Source organism: Sciurus vulgaris, assembly GCF_902686455.1.
Source record: "Sciurus vulgaris genome assembly, chromosome: 10".
NCBI classification, from domain to species: domain Eukaryota; kingdom Metazoa; phylum Chordata; class Mammalia; order Rodentia; family Sciuridae; genus Sciurus; species Sciurus vulgaris.
This window is the reverse complement of record NC_136470.1, coordinates 92,237,555-92,257,342: the sequence shown is the minus strand read 5'-3', so window position 1 is coordinate 92,257,342 and position 19,788 is coordinate 92,237,555. Positions and strand designations below refer to the sequence as shown.

The window sequence follows — 19,788 nt, the reverse complement described above, 5'->3', positions numbered from 1 at the left end:
GGGAGTCCTGTTAAGGATGTCTAATTAATTTAAACTATAGTTGAGTATCAATTTTAACCAGATATTGGGCTAAATAATCAAAATGGGTATTTCATAATGATGCTTTAGAACCTTTCATGTTAGGAAATTATGGGAAGAAGACAAAAGGTTTTGTTCTGAGAAACTCAGTAGTCTTCCCTTATTATGAGATATGATCAGAATTCCCCATTGGATGTCTGAAACTGATGGTGTGTGTGTGTGTTTCCCCCAGAATGTGTACCCCCCCTTCCCCCCATTGAACCCAGGGCCTTGTACTTGCAAGACAAGCATTCTACCAACTGAGCTGTATCCCCAGCCCCTATTTTTTTTCTCGTATAGATACCTTTTCAAGAAAGTGATTTCAAAATTTGTTATTTCTGGAATTTTCCTCTTAAGATTTTTGGATTGCAGTTGACAGTTGGGCAATTAAAACTGTAGAAAGTAAAACTGAGGATAGGGGGGATCTGTCTACTGAGAGTCTTGGCCAGATGAAAGGCCTAAAGCCATTCTGTGCCATGTGCAGAAAAATGTGTCTATCGTTAATGGTGCATTTCGACAATGATTTTGCTGAAGACCCAACCCTGGACTTTTTGGGTCTGTTGAACAGAGAGCAACCTAGCATTATTTTGGTGGCTTGGAGAATGCCAAAACATGTTTAAAAATATTGCCTGTATTATGTTAAATGGACTGAATTTTAGAGATCTGGTCATTCAAAGTACTTTGTTCTGGAACTGTGTGTGTTAGGTATAGCTGAGTGGTAGAGCAGTTGCCTAGATTGCAGGAAACCTTGGATTTAATCCCCTGTGACAAGTGGAAAGGTAGTACCTATTTTGGGGAGTAGAACTTTAGGCATCATTCATTATATATAGTATAAATATACAAGGGGTTGAGCCCATGGGTGCTGTACCATTGAGCTGCATTCCAAAAGCCCCCTTTTTTTTTTAAGACAGGATCTCATTGAGTTGCTGAGGCTGGTCTTGAACTTGGAATCCTCCTGCTTCAGCCTCCTGAGTTGTTACCTACTAGTACACATATGTTTTATATAAGACTTAAAGACTAGGTATTAGGTCTTTTTTGGGGGGTGGGGGTGAGGGGACATATTCCAAGGAATTTTAAAATTTTAATTAGTATATATTAGTTATACAAATCAATGAGTTTCATTATGGTGTTTCCATATGTGTATATAGTGTGCTTCATCTTATCCATCCTCCCTAGTTCTTAACCCTCCTTTCCTACTTTCCCTGTTCCCCTCCTTATCCTCTCCCCCTCCCTTCCCCAGGTCCCTTTTCTCTTCCCCTTCTACTTTTATGTCATGTATTTACTCAGAACATTTTTTCTAGATTCCACATATGAGAGGAAACATGCAGTTCTGCTCTGTGTCTGTCTTATTTTACTTAACATGAAGATCTCCACTTCCATCTGTTTTCTTGCAACTGACATGCTTTCATTCATCATTATGGAGTAATACTCTATTGCGTGTATAAACCATATTTTCTTCATCCATTCATCTTTTCATAACTTGGCTGTTGTAAATAGTGCTGTGTGAACATAGTATGTAGACCTCTTTTTGTATGCTGGCTTTGATTCTATTGGGTTTATACCTAGGAGTGGTATAGCTAGATAATATAGTAGTTTTTTTTTTTTTTTAAAGGAAACTCCACGCTTTTCCATAGTGGATGTACTAATTTATATTCCCACCAGCAGTGTATATGTAAGACCCTCCAGCTCCTGTCTGTGCATTCTTACCAGCATTATTTTTACCAGTATTTAAAAAAATTTTTTTCCTGATAATAGCCATTCTGACTGAACCAAGATGGAATCTTAGTGTAGTTTTATTTTTAGGGTACAGGGTATTTAACTCAGGAGCAGTTTTATCACTGAACTACATTCCCAGACCTTTTTATTTTTTATTTTGAGACAGGGTCTCACTAAGTTGCTGAGACTGGCCTTGAATTTGCTGTCTTTCTTCCTGATAACTCCTGCCTCTGCTTCCCAAACTGCTGGGATTACCAGTGTGCCACTCTCCCAGCCTCAGTGTACTTTCGATTTACAGTTTTTGATAGCTAAAGATGTTGAACATTTTTCATTTATTGGTCATTTGCATTTCTTTTGAGAATAGTAAATCTGTTGTATCTTACTGTGAAAAGAAATTAGCAATAGGGTGGATTTCTAAAGGTTTTTTTTTTTTTTTAAATTAGTTTGTAATGTGCAAAGTTGACACAGATGTTCATGGGTGAAATGTTTGTGGGGGAGTGATTAAGCATGGGTTTTTTTTTCCCCCTTTTTTTATGGTACAAGGTTTTGAGGTACTTAAGCACTGGACCACATCCCCAGCCCTTTTCATTTTTTGAGAAAGGGTCCTCCCTGATGTTTGAGGCTGACCTTGAACCTGAAGTCCTCCTACCTCAGTCTCTGGAGCTAAGCATGGCTTTTTAGATTGTTTAAATAGGTTTCTATTATGATTAGCAGAATTTTCTGTTGATTTGGCATTCTAATTTGAATTACTCCTATTTAATCTATTTGAATTATGCAGAAACTAGGATTCACTGTCCAAACTCAGAAGTTTCTTGTTGAAGGATTAGAAAGTGTTAAGAGTTGAAAATACCACTAACTTCTGATGGCAAGAGACGATTTACTAATATTTATGAAGTTGGAAATTCTCGGTTCCTGAAATATTAAAAATTGAGAATCCCAGTGACATGGGCGGATGAGACAGGAGCAGTGCAAAGTTGAGGCTAGCCTGGGCAACCTCGCAAGACCCTATCTCAAAGTAAGAAGAACTGGAGATAAATTTCACTGAGTGCTTTAGGGCCTTGCTAAATTGCTGAGCTGGCTTTGAATTCATGGATCCTCCTGTCTCAGCTTTCCAAGCAACTGGGGTACAAGCCTGTGGCCACTCCTCAGCCCCCTGGTTATTAGCACCCTTTGAAGCAGGACATAATCCTGAGTTTTAGGACTCTTGAAGCTGCTGCATGCAAATATCCTGAGCACAAAACAAATGAGATAAAAGGCATTTGGGGCTGGAGAAGAAAGAGAACAGGGTCAAATTACAAAGATAATTCCATTGAGTAGCAAATATGAGGGGAGGGCACTAGATTACCTACATATCTTTGCTTGGTCATATGTTATTAAAGTGGTGATAGTCCCAGCTGTTACCTTCTGTTCTCTAAGACTTCCTTCAGTTTCAAAGATTTCTGGGGTTGATCTGCTTTGGGTTTTTCCCCACTGCCAGTTTGTTATATATGTGTATGTGTGTGTGTATAAATATGATTTTTTTTCCAAGGGGAGGGGTGGGTACTAGAGATTAAATCCAGGGACACTTTACCACTGAATGATGTCCCCAGTCTTTTTATTTTATCTATCTATCTATCTATCTATCTATCTATCTATCTATCTATCTATCATCTATCTATCTATCTATCTATCTATCTATCTATCTATCTATCTATCTATCTATCTATCTATCTATCTATCTGAGCTATATCCCCAGCCCTCTTTTTATTTTTTGAGACAGGATTTCACTAAGTTGCTGCCTGACCTCAAACTCAAAGTCCTCTTGCTGCAGCTTCCCTAGTTGCTGTGGCTGTAGGTGTAAGCTACCATGCTGGGCTTCAACCTATTTTTTATTTTTTTAAAGGGAAGGAAAATGAGAAGTAGTTAGAAAAAAATAAGATATCTGTTAAAGATACTATTCAAAATGCCTTCAAACTTTTTACTACAGATGGCCATAGTTTAATATTTATAACATAATAAAACTGAGTTCTTAACTGTCAGCTATATTGTGTTGAATAGTCATTTAATTTAGTTTTATGAGGTGTACCTGATTAACTATTAGGTTAAAACTGGGCTCAAGAATATGCAAGTAGTAGAACTGAGATATAAATTCTGGCACCAGATTCCAGATCTTGACCTTCAGACACAATTCAAAATAATGAACTTTAGTCACAGCACTAAATTCTGATCCATTAGTCAGTACCTATAAAGCAAGGATGAACATTTATTTTTTTGCTGAATTCAAGATAGGTGATACTATGTTAAAAGTGACGTTCAGAGAATTTAAGTAACTTAAAGATCATTCATTTCACAAATGGAGATGAAACTGAAAACAATACCTGCCTAAATTCCAATCTCTCTGTTCTTACAGTATTCCACATTGTCTTGGTATCTTAGCATAGCTTTATAGGATTATGTAATGTTTAACTTAATAACAATGAGATTTTAATGTTTGTTTCTTTGCAGGGATTTATCAAAGATGTTCATGAAGATTCCCTCACAGTTGTTTTTGAAAATAAGTAAGTTATTTTTTTGACAAAGATTAATGTTATAGAGTGGTAGTACTAATCTGTTTGTATTTGAATGTTCCTACTGCTAGTGAACCAAATGCTTTTACTTTTGAGTGAAGTATATTGGGTGTTGATCACCTTATGAGTTCCAGTAAACCCAGTTTTGGTAACCCGTTACCTCTCTCTGCCCACAGTTTTTTTGTCCCCCCCCCCCCCCATGTCCTTTGTCTTTGCCAAAACATGTATGGATTTGATTCAGTAAGTTGTTTTTGTAGAAATAGATGCAACATCAAGTCTTATTATGTAATATGCTTAATTTTTAAAAGCCCAGAATTTTGAAATGATATTATAGAAGGCCTTCCAAATGACTAATAGTAGTGAAAATAAAATATCAGACCACTTTAATTGCTTAGTTTTAATCAATAAGAACTAATTCTACAGCTCTTATAAGGGCTAGGTAGTCTAAAAGTGAGACAGACAGTAAGCTAGGCTTGGTTAAGAAGGCTTATAAAAGAGCACTGTTTAATTGACGGTGAAAGAACTATTCTACTTTTAAGAACTATTCTACTTTTAAGCTGCTTCTGGAACTGCCTGAAAAGATCTTTGCTTGGGGCTGGGGGATTTTGCTCAGTGGTAGAGTACTTGTTACATGAGTTCCTGGGTAATAATAAAAGATAATAGTAATAATAAAAGATCTTTGTCTTCCAGCTGCTTCTTATAGAAAGTGGTATTGAGATTTCTGTCTTTGAGGACCTATCCTTTTGACAATAATGGTGAAAAGGAAGCACCCCAAATTTTGTTCTTGGCAGCTGTTGCTTTACCCAGCTTTGGCAGATAGGGGGCCTTAGTACGTTTTTATTTGCTGGTGTACTTTCCAGGCTTATAATTGGCCTTGAGAATTTAGAGTAGGGAGAATTTTTTAGCTTTATCAGTCGAACTTAAAATACCACAGAACCTGTCAGGTAAGCAACAACTAATTGAGTTTTCTAGTATACTTGTATTTGCTATGAAGATTAAAGAAAGTAAGTTTTTCTTAGGTCCTAATTATAATGTCTATATTCATCATAGAAAAGGTAAATTGAAAAGGAGAATATGAATATTTTGTAATTCAGCTGTTCAAAAAAATGCCTTTAAAGAAATTTTTTTTCTGAATGCTTTGGATCAAGGCCCAGGGTCATGTGCATGCTGAGTGCATACCTTATCCCTGAGGTATACCCAGCCTAAATTGCTGTTTTTTTGTACTTCTTGTGAGCATGTGCATGTAGTTTTTGTTTTGTGATCTATGAAACTTTATTTTTTGACAAGTCACATAGTTGTGTTTGAAATAAGCTGATCCCACCATTTTTATTATTCAGACTCTATTCTTTCAAACCTTAGTAGTCACTGTAAACTTAGTTTATTTCATTTGCAGAATAAAGGGTGATTCATTCTTAGGATGACTAATTGGAAAGTAATATACAATTATCAATGTTGACTACAAATTTCATCGAGTCATGTAAAATCTGTTCTACCTCAATGAAATTATTTATTAAATTATAGTATTAATATCTTTTTTTCCTCTTCAGGAAAAATTAAATGATAAGCTAACCTGAAAAATATATAGTATTAAGCATAGACTATATAGCTTCCATGTCAGAGGCTGTTAGAATATGCATTTTAAAATTCATTCCTTTTCTAATCCTTCAGTTGGCAACCAGAACGCCAGGTTCCATTTAATGAAGTTAGATTACCACCACCACCTGATATAAAAAAAGAAATTAGTGAAGGAGATGAAGTAGAGGTATGTGTTTTTAAGTTTCTTTTCTTGTGGTGCCAAGTTTTTGTTTTAAATAAATATTTTCATAGGAAAATATTTTTAGCTGATAGAGAACAAATCTAATTCCTTTCTCTATTCTTTCTCTTAGAAATGACTATATATAATGTAGTGATACTTGAGATTTGGAGTCAGAATTGGATTCATATCTTGGCTTTAGTGTTTTTAGCTTTTTGGACTTGGTCAGGTTTCTTTCATCACTACAATGAACTACATGGTGTTATTTATAGTCCTTATTTTGCTGTCCTTTTCCTTTTTTGGTATCAGGGAGTGAGCCTAGGGGTGCTTAACCACTGAGCCACATCCACAGCCCTTTTTATTTTTTGAGACAGAGTCTCACTAAATTACTTAGGGTCTTGCTACGTTTCTGAGGCTGGCCTTGAACTTGTGGTTCTCCTGCTGGTATTACCAGCGTGTACATCATGCCTGACTGTTCTGCTTCTTTGGTTAACTAGTGATTGTTGCTTCAGTATCTTAAAATGTTGGTGGTTACCATCCTTTATTAATGATGATTGTTAATATAGTTTATATGTAATGTGAAATGTAATTATTGTACTGCCTCATGGAGTATTTTCAATATCTGGAAAAATTTTGAAAGTTCAGAAAAAGAAAATCACATCGAAGAGAAAAATCACTGTCCATGTTTTACATTTTCTTCCCCTCCCAAATAAATGGTACTAGGAATTGAACCCAGGGGCACTTAACCACTGAGACACACCCTCAGCCATTTTTATTTTTTATTTTGCTAATCCAAAAGTATGTAATGATTTAATTGTGTCAGGGTACTAAGAACTTTTTGGAAGGAGACCTGTAAATGTAGTGTGGATGCATTCATGTTCTTGAGGGAAACATCACTGGTGGCGTAGAGAGACAGGAGGAAATAGTGAAGTAACTGCTGCAAATCAAGGAGCCTGAGGTAGGATATTTGATGGGCACTAAGGATTGGCAGTGATGAAGCAGATACTGTACCCTGTTCATTTGGAGTTAGACTCTAATGAAAAAATTTTCTTCATTGTATTTTTTAAAAATTAACATCTTTTTGTGAGGTGTTTGATTTTTTGCCATTTCTCAGAAATTTTTATTGAATTTTTTTCTGGAATTCTGGGATAAAGCCAGAGTCAAGTAAGGAATGCCTTAGTTTCAGAAGTTTCTAGAATTAGAAATGTGTGGAGGTAAATTTTCAGATAGTGTTTTTTTATACTTTTTGGTTGTTGTCCAGACACTTAGTAGTAGTGAAGGTCTTAAATTTAAGGAAAAGATAGTCTTGGTGGGGTATGTCAGTACCCTAGTTCAAATCCATGTAAGTGTGGACTCGTTCCCGTACCTGTGTGACTTGCTTCCATCACATGAACAAAACCAGAGGTTTTTAAAGATTGAATAATTTAGAAATGAAGGATCCTAGATTGCTTTTTATACCCTTTTTTTTTTTTTTTTTAATAATTTGACTGTGGTGAAAATTGCTCTTTCTACTTAAGTGAATCATCACCAAAAATTTAAAATTGTTTTTCACTTAGGAAAAATTTTAAGCTGCATGTTATCATCCATGTTTGTTTTTTTCACCATTTGTTAGAAATCTATTCAGTGACCTGGACCAGTTAGAAATTGATTGATAGTGCTTTCTTTCTTGGACAAGGTAGCTTTTGAAATTTTTCTTCTCCCTTTAAATTCAGAGTAGTTAAGCTTAGTATAAAAAACATGAAATGAAGGACAGGAGAATGAGACACATTATTACCCTATACATATATTGAAAAAAATTAAAAAAAAATGAAGAGACAATTAGGTAAAGCAAAAATCAAATTTACCCTCTTTGTGTAGGGGTGCTTATCTTCCCACCAGGGTTTACATTGCATTTATTAGATTTGATCGTGTTCAGGATTTTTCTTTTACATGTGCGGAGTGTATATATATATATATATATATTTTTTTTTTTTTCAGTTGTGAAAAATTGGGCCTACATTTTATACTTGTGATATTTTTAGTATTAATTTTGTTGGGATGTCAAAGACATTTTCAAGCATGCTTATACAGATTTACTTGATTAATTCTTTCTAACCACTCCATAAAATTCCTTGATATGGATGTGTCCTAAGTTAGAAGACACTGGAACTACTAACAGATTTTTTTGTATTTCAACTTCAACAAAATAGTTAATATTATGGAATCTGATAGTACAGATCCTTAGAAGTTCAATTGCTGAATCAAAAGCCATGCATATTGAAGTTTTTGGTTTGTTAGTCTCTTGTTCTGTGAAGTCTGTTTTTATTTTTTTGTCCTACATGGACATGTGTGTTCTATTTTTTGTGGTGCCGGGTCTCAAACCCAGGGCCTCATGCATACTGGGCAAGTGCTCTGCCAATGAACCTCAGCTCTTTTATTTTTCAAGGATGAGGAATTGGTTCCTGCTATGTTGTTAGGCAGATTGACCCCTTCTTCCTATAGTCAGGTAATCCTCCTGTTAGCATCTGTAGGAGGTGGGATTTACAATGCATCCCACTACACTCATCTTGTCCATGCAAGGTTTTTTTAAATTTATTTTATTTTATTTTTTTTTAATAAAAGGAAACAAGCAGGAATTTTATTAAAAGGGAAAGAGAAAGATTGGAATTCTCCTGGTTCCTGGCACCTGGGAGGAGCAGGAGTGCCCCTGTGTAGTTTTTTTTTTTTTTTTTTTTTTTTTTAAAGATAAAGGAGTTGACTTAGACTTCAGCTCCTTTTTTTTTTTTTTTTTTTGCGGTGCTGGGGATCGAACCCAGGGCCTTGTGATTGCAAGGCAAGCACTCTACTGACTGAGCTATCTCCCCAGCCCCCCCGTGTAGTTTTTGATGTAGAAAATCTTTTTGAATTTTTCCCCTCTGTGGTATTGAGGATTGAATGGGGGTTGAGTGGGAACCTACCATTGACCTATATTCCCAGCCCTTTTCGTTTGTTTACTTTTTGTTTTATGGATTAAATCCAGGGATGTTTTGCTGCATCCACAGCTCTTTATATATTTTTTTATTGTGAGACAGTCTCACTTAAGTTGCTTAGGGCCTCATTATGTTGGTGAGGCTGACCTTGAACTTGTGGTCCTCCTGCCTCAGCCTCCTGGGTCGCTGGGGTTACAAGTGATGCCATTGTGACTGACTTTATTTTTATTTTGAGAAAGTGCTTTATTAAGTTGCCCAGGTTTTTGAACTTGTGATCCTCTTGCTGAACCTCCCAAGTTGTTGTGCTACAGGTGTTTGTCACTGAGCCCAGCTCCCTTTGTTTTATCTAGTACACATCTTACAATTTTACTACTTGTATTATACCATTTTACCTCTTTTGTGTCCACTTCACTCATCAATTCAGGATACCATGGAAAGTGCTAGAAGACGAAAGTAAATACATGTAGGTAACACGAATTTCTGTTTGAGAGTCTTGGTTATGAAATACTTTTTTTCTATATGAATACTAGCTTTTAAAATCCTCCTGGAATTTTGCTCAATAGCAGAGGTAGACTGATATTCTTCAGACATACTTGTAGAATAATAAGGTTTAATTATTTATTGGTTTATTATAAAAGATAAGACTCAGTGACAGCAAAATGGTGGTAGAGAGGCACCCAGCATGCAGTTTTTAATGCCTTTTCTGAGTATATCACACTACCAGTATGTTTGAATATACCAAATTGCAAGCTCCACTAATGTGTTTTTATTGTTGTTTTTGTAGAACAATTGAACCCAGGGGTGCTTAACCACTGAACCATATTTTCCAGTTTGAGTAAGGGTTTTTAGTTTCTTGGACTGGCTTTGGATTTGTGATTCTCCTATCTCAGCCTCCCAAGTAGCTGGAATTATAGGCCTGTGCCACCTTGTCTGACTCCACTAACCTGTTTTTTAAAAATATTTTCTAGTTGTAGATGGACACAACACTTTCACCTTATTTATTTTTATGTGGTGCTGAGGATTGAACTCAACTTTCCCACACATGATAGGTGAGCGCATTACCAATGAGCCACAACCCCAGCCCACTAACCTGTTTTTTTAAAAAAGCAGATTATTTCAGGCTAACATAATAGTCTGTATTTTCTTCTAAATTCTGAATGTGGTCATTAGTTGCACACCTGTGAACACCAAAATTTGGGTATGCTTCAAGTCTCATACAAAATATCAAAGTTTTTGCATGTACGTGAACATAGTCTTGTATATTTTAAATCATTTCTAGATTACTTATATCTAGTATGACATAAGTGCTATGTAAACATTTGTTGCACTGTGTTTAGGGAAAGAATGACTTTTTTCTTTTTTCTGAATACTTCTGCAGCCTGGTAGCTTGAATCCTCAGATATGAGGTATTGACTCTAGTTTATTAACCAGTGTTATATACCCTGGAGGAGTGGAAGTTGAAACCCAATTTTAAGTTTCATATGTTATTTTCTAGTATTTGCTACATTGGCCAGTATTATGATGAACTTACAACTGGTTCTTTTGCAGTTCTAAACATCTTTCTTCTTGAAAGAAGGGGAAAAGTGACTTTGATTTGGCTGTGTTAGTAATACATTTTAGGACCAAAATGATCCAGGAGAACTTTTTCTCCTTCCTTCCTTCCTTCCTTCCTTCCTTCCTTCCTTCCTTCCTTCCTTCCTTCCTCCCTTCCTCCCTTCCTCCCTTCCTCCCTCCCTCCCTTCCTCCCTTCCTCCCTCCCTCATTCCTTCCTTAATGGGGATTGAACCCAGGAACTCTTTACCACTGAGTTATATCCCCAGCTCTTTTAAATAATTTTTATTTTTACATTTTTTTGGTACTGGAGTTGGAACCCAGGGGTGCTTAACTACTGAGTCAAATCCCCTTTTTTTAAGTATTGGGGATTAAACCCAGGGGAACTTAATGACTGAGCCATGTCCCATAGCCCTTTTATATATTTTTTTTCTGAGACAAGGGCTAATTAAGTTGCTTATTATTAGGGCTTTGCTAAATTGCTGAGGCTGTCCTGGAACTTGTGATCCTCCTGCCTTAGCCACCCAGGTCATTGCGTTTACAGGTATGTGCCACTGAACGTGGCTGGAAAACTTTCTTTTGAGTTCTTCAAAGGGTATTATTCTAGAGTTGAACAACATGAATTGTCTGTTCTTGTAAGTCAGGAATGGTTGAATATTGATAATTTCATATGATTTAGTCTAAAGTTATATTACTTCAAAAACAGGTTGGCACTTGAACATTTGGTTTTGTCTTTCTATGCACCTTTATGAAACTTACATGAAGTTAAAGCATGTAAATTAATGTCATGGTCTGGTAGTGGCATAAATAAGGCTCACTCTCTGTTTTTTGTAGTAGAACGTTGATTTGACGGGAACCAGACTGGCCAAATTATATTTTTCTATTGTGTACTTCTAGGACTATGTAACAGTGAACGACTGTGATGTATAAAATTATGATGTACCAATAAAAAATTGATTTTAAAAGGGTATAAAGTGAAAATGTTTCTTTCCAAACCTAATGAATAGCTTTTTATTTGACTTCAAAGTGGGCGCATGTTTAAAAAAGAAAAAAATCTTTGTAACATTTAATGTGTTACTAAATTTTTAAGTATTGGTTCACTGATTGGTTTTATAAATTTTTTTTGGTACCAGGGATTGAACCCAGGGGTGCTTAACTACTGGGCCACCTCCCTAGCCCTTTTATTTTTTATTTTTAGACAGGGTCTCAACTAAGTTGCTGAAGCTGTCTTTGAACTTGTGGTCCTTCTGCCTCAGCCTTCCAAGTTGTTGGGGGGAGGGAATTATAGGAGTGTGCCTACACACCTAGCATAGTGGTTGATTTTTGTTGACTTAATGATTGCTGAGAAAATATGTGCAGCTTGTATAATTGAAGTAATGGGAAAATGAACATTTCTTTTGATATGTACATACATACACACGTTTCAGGTTATTGGAAGAATGGTCAAATCCTCCCTCTTGTAGGACTTCACATGTGAAATGTTTTGCTTTTTATTGTAGATACCTGATTTGTTCAGCAAGTAAAATACAACAGACATGTTACATACTAAGCCTGAAATCTCAAGCTGTACATCATTTTATAAGGTTTTCTGTTTTAGGTTTAGCATATTTTAAATTTAAAAAATTTGATTTTAAATTTTAAGATTTTCTGATTTAATGTAATAATTGGCTATTTATTGTCTGTGACATGCGTTTCTACTGCCATCTGTGATAGATTGTGAAGCATTATGGTCAGACATTTTCATTAAAAAGTTCTCTCAAGATATCTTTTAAATTGGATTAAAAAAAGGAATGAAAATTGTTGAATCCAGGTGTGGTGGTGCTTGCCTGTAATCCCAGAGGCTGGGGAGGCTGAGGCCTCTTTGAATATTGCAAGTTTAAAGCCAGCTTTAGCAATTTAGCAAGGCCCTACGCAACTTGGCAAGACATTGTCTCATAATAAAAAAATAAAAAAGGACTGGGGATGTGGCTCAGTGCTTAAGCACCCCTGGGTTAATTGCTTGTTCCAAAAAAGAAAGGGGGGAACCCAACAAACTTAAGATAGGACATAACCTTATCATAACTTTTTAATGTTTTATTTGTACAAAAATAAAAACAATATATGTGGTATACTATCTAAAGATAGGGAGTTTGATTTTTGTAGACAGTATGAAATTTTTAGCTGTTTTAATTTAGACTCTTGTCTTTTTCATAATACCAAGGTCATTGTTAGCCTTCCTGCTTGGGAGAAGCTCACACATAGAGGAGGAACATATATTTTTCCGTTTTGGGGTACTACTAGTTTTGGGAGCATGATGTTGTCAAGAAAGTTGGTATGAAACTTATTTGTTTAAAAACATATCTGTAATGTGAATGAGTTAATACTGTCAGTGTAGGTAAAGACATTGCTATAGTACATTCTAGATACATTAAGCTTGCCTTTCTTTTTTCTTCTTCCCTCCCCTGATACTGGGGATTGAACCCAGGGTTTATAATGTGTTAGGTCTAAGTGCTCTACCATTGAGCTATATCCCCAGCCCATTTTATTTTATTTTGAGACAGGGTCTTGCTAAGTTGCCCAGGCTGACCTTGAATTTGTGATCCTCCTGCCTCAGCCTCCTGAGTCTCTGGGATTACAGGCGAGTTGCTGGATTACAGGCATGTACCACCATGCCTGGCCTAATCTTGATTTTTCTTATGTGTATTTTCTAGTTCTTTGTATTGCAGTGATCTAAAATGGCAGATACATAGGAATAGTACTCATACATTTCATATGTTCGAAAATGGGTCTTTGTGATTAAGCATTCAGTTTTATAGTAGATATTATTTTTAAAATTTCTTTAGGAATATGGCTTTAGAAAAAAGTTGATATAGAGTTATGGTATGTAAAAACGATAAAAATTATGTGTGGCGCGCATACTATATTTGGTTGTTATTTCAAAAGGCACAGTTGAACTTGATTGAAGAATTAAGGATTCAACTTGGAGTAACAAAATCAATAATGGTTTCATGCTTGAATTTAGAGATTGTTTTATAACCTGGTTGGAAGGACTAGGTAGGGGATCATTTAGTGAAAAGAATCCTAAAAATAGGGTTTTGGGATTTCATCCTTCCCATTTTGTCTTCCAAGCATGAAATATGGTAGTCTTTACTATTTTGTTTTTAGGTTTCTTATAGTCACTCCTTTATTTCTGTTCCATTTTTGACCCTTCCTTTGGTTTGAAGAGACTTTAGGATGTTTTCATTGTTTCAGAGTGTGAATTGCTTTCATGGGTTAGTTTGGTGAGTTAAGTAAAATCTGAGAAAGGGATTTCTATTCCATTGATAGTCACAAATCCATTCAGTAATCAATATTTGAGACATAGTACAGTAGGCTACAATTTAATGTTGGGTTATTAAATAGATTTTTTGGGGGATGCGGGGGTGCTGGGGGATGAATCCAGGGGCACTCAACCACTGAGCTGTGTCTCCAGACCTTTTAAAATTTTTAAAAAGTGTGTGGTTTGGATCCCATACTACTATAGTGGAGCCACATTACTTAGGTTCAGGGGTTTAGATTTCATTGCCTTTATTTTTCAGAACTAAGATTATTAATGCTGCTTATAGACATGCATAAATTAGGTAGAAAAATTGAATCTATCCTCCCCCCACCTCCTTTTAAATATTTGTGTGGTACTGGGATCTAACCTAGAACTTTCATGCTTGTTAGGCAAGGGCCCTTCCATGGGACTGCACACAGCCTGGTGAATGCATTTTTATATTCAATGAGAATTAAAGCCACTAGCCACTTGAAAATACTTTGTTTTACAACATTGCTCTATGTAAATTTATGATTACACAAATGGTATGCCTTTATGCCAGGTACAAACAGAGAAACAACATGTATCCCATTTGTTTACAATAAAAAAAAAAAAGAAAATACTTTGTTTTATAAGCAAGCTGCATACGAATTAAGAAGGTTATGCTTTGGCGAAAATAGAAGAGTTTGAAGTATTTTAAGACTATCCTTTTCAGCAAATGAAGCTCAGGATACCTTCCCACTGAAAAAGTATACCGAACTGAAGTTCATCATTATTTGACATTTTAATAAAAGGGAAAATGTAATTCTACTTTTTATTCCATGTGCCTTGTTTTGATGATATGTAAACCTAAAATGAATAAAATTCTCAATATATTTAATTCTCTTCAGCTGTTATTCATGATTCTAGAACTCAGTACATCCTATAAATATTGATAGCACATTTTAAATATTTCTCTGAAAAGTTCTATTGTTGCTGGGCGCTGTCTGTATGCCTGTAGTCCTAGTGACTGTAGGTAGACTGAGTGTTGCAAGTTCAAGGCCATCCTCATCAAATTGGGACATGTGAGACCCTGTCTCAAATTTAAAAAGAGTGGGAGTGTGGCTTAGTTGTAGAGTGCTTCTGGGTTTAAGCCTCAGTACTACAAGGGAAAGAATAAATATCTATTGTTATTGTTTTGTTATTGTTGTTACTTCTCATTTTCGGTTCATTTTACATTTAGATTATCAGAATGCAATACTTGAGAAATAGTTAGAAACTGTGTGGGTTCCAGTTTTATCAAAGATGACAACCATTTTTTTCTGCTATACTTTTGCATATTTTTGTATTTAACCAATTAGAATGACTAAGCCTGTAAAAATACTATATTCATCATCTGTCATTTTAGTCAGCTTTAAAGACTGCCTTTGGCATTTTTTCATTTAGGAAGTAAATTTTGGTGAACAAATGTCTTAAAAGATGAAAGAACATTATCTATCCTGTATTCTTTATAACACCATGTTCCAAGTCCTTATCAAAGGATTTCACTTGATGAAGTTCCAGTTCAGTGTTAAAATGAATGAGAATATTATCTTTCTTTTTCGTTCCTAGAAATAGTTTGAGAACATTCATCCAGGATGCTGTCTCGTGAAGACTTCATAGTCTGTGATATTATGCTTTATGATTTCACATTCAGTAGCATCTAGAGTGCCGCTGTTTCTTTACCTTCTGATTCCTATAATAATTGTGAAAGGTTTTCCTGTGTAAATTTTCTTTTTTCTAATTATGAATAGAAAACAATAAATTCCAAATTCTCTACTATTTACAAATAATCAAAAGCAACAACAACAAAAAAGATTGTACACTCAGTGTTTTGGGTCTTTTCTTAAAAGAGATGGGGTATTTGAGACTATGCAGTAAGGAAAACTGATATTGGTGGTAATAAATTGTTTCAGTGTGATACCTGCTAGGTGATGCCATCATTCTTAAGAAATCTTTAAAAATATGGGGTCCAACTTGGTTGAGTATTAGCTTATTAGCACATCCAATAACAAAAACTGAGACTAATGAATGATAATGGGAAAATAAAATATTTCAAGATACAGGAAAAATAAGATCACAGTATATTAGATTAATTCATTTTGGTGAGGGGGTACCAGTAATTGAACCCAGAAGTGCTTAACCACTGAGCCACATCCCCAGATGCTTTTGTTTTTTATTTTGGGACGGGGCCTTGCTAAGTTGCTGAGGGTGTCTTTGAACTTGCGATTCCTGCTTCAGTCTCCTGATCCGCTGGGATTATAGGTGTGCATCACCTTGCCTGGCTCTAGCTCAGATTTATTGTGAAAGGGTCCAGTAGATAATATCAAATTAGAAAGTAGAATGAGTTTTATTAGGTTTAAATTTGTCTTTGGAAGCTCTCTGAGAAAGAGTAACTCCATATTTATGGAGTAGTTAGATCTTCTCAAGATAATTAATGTGCTAAATTTGAATCCACAGATACTGATTGTTATATTGACTTTCCTGTATTTTTGACCTTATAGTTGTCCCCCTCCCCCAAATCATGTTGTACAATAAAGTTGATCTTTAGGAGTCATCCTTTACTAGGAATTGGAATTGAATCCAGGGTGGCCTATTACTGAACTGCCATATTTTGAAACAAGATCCTGCTAAGTTGCTGAGAATGATTTTGATCTTGAGATCCTCCGTCCTTATTCTTTTGAGTTACTGGAATTACAGACAGAACCACCAGTTCCCCACTGATCATTATTAGATTTTGTCTGTGAATATTCATTTACTATTCCAGTATTCCCACTACTTCAAGATACCCCCACCCCCACCCCCAAACTGAGGATATAACCCTGGGGCACTCCCCATTGAACTGTAAACCTCAAACTTTCAATCATTTTTCAGCCTCCTGTGTTGCTGAGATTACAGGTGTGTGCCACCATACTCAACTGATCATTATTAGATTTTGCCTTACTCATTTATAATGCCATTGTTCCTACTACTTAAATGATATTGATAGGATTTCAGGTTTCCCATAATGTTTGTTTGCATGTATATTTCCTACATGGCTATTGCCATCCATTGGTAGACTTCCCTGACCACTTTTGCACAGGCAGTCCTACATCCTATAATGAAGATTTTTGTGGCACACTGCTGTATTGTTTCTTTCAGCCACCCACTTCTGTTTATTGAAAATACATTAAACAAGGGTCTGTATCATAAGACAAATGATAAGCTACTGATTCCCAGAGGAAATATTCCTTCTCTATTTTGTTAATAATAACAACAGGCAGTGTTGCTGGGTAGGACTACTTTCAATCCTTCAGCACCAACCCAAACCAAAGCAACCACCAAGAAACGTGCATTCACACACAACTTTAAAAAAAAAAAAAACAAAAAAACGAAAACCATAGCACCAAAAATGGTGACGTTGACATTTATGAAGAACATAAGATCTGTATAGTCTGCTAAATGGACTAAAGGAGAGTAAGTTTTTGTCTATCAGCTCAGTAATTTTAGTACATTTAACTTGGTTGGGTTCAAGGGATCTAAATGTCATGTATGTAAAAACTTTAAAAATGGGGTTTATCATTTCTAAAAACAGTTCTTCATTTTGATGAACAGTATTAACAAACTGGAGGACCTCTAATTTTCATTATGTAAAACTACCTTGTTACTAAACATTTCTTTTAAAGTAATGTTTATATTTAGTAAGTCCTCACTAATTTGTGATTAAATTTCCAAGAAATCAAATTACCCAAAAAGCATTGATGGTTATTTTGAAGTAAAATTTAAGTGTACATAACACTTTTTTAAAGTGCATTTAGTACTCCAATTTCAATGATATTTTCTTTGTTTTAGTGAGATTTGGCTTATATAACAAGCCATTTATAGTGTTGCAATCTTTTGGGATGAATGGATAAAGACATCTCCCCCTCCGTCCCCCCCAGGTATATTCAAGAGCAAATGACCAAGAACCATGTGGATGGTGGTTGGCTAAAGTTCGGATGATGAAAGGAGAAGTAAGTGATGTCTTAGGACTTTTTTCAAGGAAATACCTCAGCTCTTGATTTGTGTAAATTTATTCCAGCGTTCAGTTTTATGTTTAAAAGTCTATCTTAAAAATAGTTGATCTGACATTTCAAAACTTCATTGTTTGTGTCCTTCTACATTGGCAAACACCAAAGCTGCGCCCCAGAGACACATCTCAAGCATATAAAGCAAACCAAAGTTGTTATTTGTAAAAAATTTATGATTATCCAGTTAAGGCAAATCAGATTGATAAAACTAACCTGGGCTTAGTATTTATTTTATAAAGAGAAGGGTCTACTGGTAAAGTTGAACAAGGTAATTAGAATTTCATTTAAAGTTCATTATTTTTGTTCAGGAAGGATTTTTGAAAGTGTTTTGATTTTTTTTTTTTTTTTTTTTTTTTAGTTTTACGTCATTGAATATGCTGCTTGTGATGCCACTTACAATGAAATAGTGACATTTGAACGACTTCGGCCTGTCAATCAGAATAAAACTGTAAAAAAAAATACGTTCTTCAAGTGCACAGTTGATGTTCCTGAGGATTTGAGAGAGGCGTGAGTAATTTTACTGTTGGATTGCTTTGTGAATTAAGATTTTTTTTTTGTTTCTGCAGAACAATATTTTTTTCCTCAGTCAGACCTTCTGAAAATGAAATATTAAGCTTGCATTATAACCTTCTTCTAAATTTTATCAGTTACTGAAATATTAACATCTGAATTGATTTCTCTCTAGGTGTGCTAATGAAAATGCACATAAAGATTTTAAAAAAGCAGTAGGAGCATGCAGAATTTTTTACCATCCAGAAACCACGCAGCTAATGATACTGGTAAGATAATAACATATTTTAAGGTAGCTAATTAATGACATGTATAGATCTTATAATTAGATAATTTAAAAATAAAAGCTATGGTAAACTTATGTATAGTGAATTTATTAAAACAGTATAAGAAAGAATTTTGGCAGCTATAAAGTGTTAATTACTTTTGATCTTTTCTGGTTCTGGAGTAATTGAAACATTAAATTCTTAATATAGCATTTTTAGCATTGTAAAATTCTTAATGTGTATTATCTTGGATTTTCCCACTACCCAAACTTATTCTAAATAGCAGATAAGAAAGAAAAAGGGGAGAATTGCCTAATTTAGGGGAGGGAGGAGTGTCAGAAGTATAATAGATGAAATTAAGGAAGGTGTATGTGTAGATTCATGTTTTTGTTATCTTGATAAATGATTAAACTTTTGAGTGATTAATTTGTTTATAGTCTGCCAGTGAAGCAACTGTGAAGAGAGTAAATATTTTAAGTGACATGCATCTGCGAAGTATTCGTACAAAGTTGATGCTAATGTCCAGAAATGAAGAGGCCACTAAGCATTTAGAAGTAAGTGTATTTATTTGTGAAAGTGTTTTTTGTGCCTGTTTATTTTCATAAGTATATTTTGACCTTCTGTGACCTATTTTATTACTGATATCTGGAGGTCATAGAAGAATGACTTTTCTATTTTTACTTTTATCAAACAATCTTTCTTTTACTAAATTCCTCTTAATTATTTTGTTATGGCTGAGGTAATAGTTGTCCAAGAGCTTAAGAGACTTAACTAGGGTTGCTGAATAGAACTGTATTTCAAATGTTCCCTGCTGTGTTTATTCCCCCCACCTTTTTTTAAACTGCCCCTTTACCTGTCAGTATTACACACTTGTGAGTAACTTAGTTCAGTGTAACAACTCTTGCGTAGGAGATGAGAATTAGGTGTGGGAAATTACATAGCACATAGTATCCTCCTTCCCCTGAGGCTTGTAGTTTTAAAATATTAAGCCTGTCATTGCTTCTTTGCTCTCTCAAGATTCTTCTCTTCTTTACTGCTATCCTATTAGGATACCTGCTCTTCCTTTGCCCTCACCCTTCCCACCTGAACACATATGC

General features: G+C 35.2%; 1 protein-coding gene across 6 annotated transcripts in view; it reads left to right on the top strand.

Moving 5' to 3' along the window:
* The window catches only part of FXR1 (FMR1 autosomal homolog 1), a 65,698-nt gene that overhangs the window by 18,632 nt on the left and 27,278 nt on the right, over positions 1 to 19,788 (top strand). For 5 of the 6 annotated variants that reach the window (XM_079100871.1, XM_079100870.1, XM_079100869.1 and 2 more), the window contains exons 2-7: positions 4,258 to 4,310; positions 5,988 to 6,081; positions 17,787 to 17,858; positions 18,274 to 18,422; positions 18,601 to 18,694; positions 19,129 to 19,245. In XM_079100871.1, the coding sequence (XP_078956997.1) occupies positions 4,258 to 4,310; positions 5,988 to 6,081; positions 17,787 to 17,858; positions 18,274 to 18,422; positions 18,601 to 18,694; positions 19,129 to 19,245 (579 nt within the window). Of the gene's footprint in view, positions 1 to 4,257; positions 4,311 to 5,987; positions 6,082 to 17,786; positions 17,859 to 18,273; positions 18,423 to 18,600; positions 18,695 to 19,128; positions 19,246 to 19,788 lie in introns of those variants that run through there. The other variant, XM_079100873.1, reaches the window with a different exon arrangement.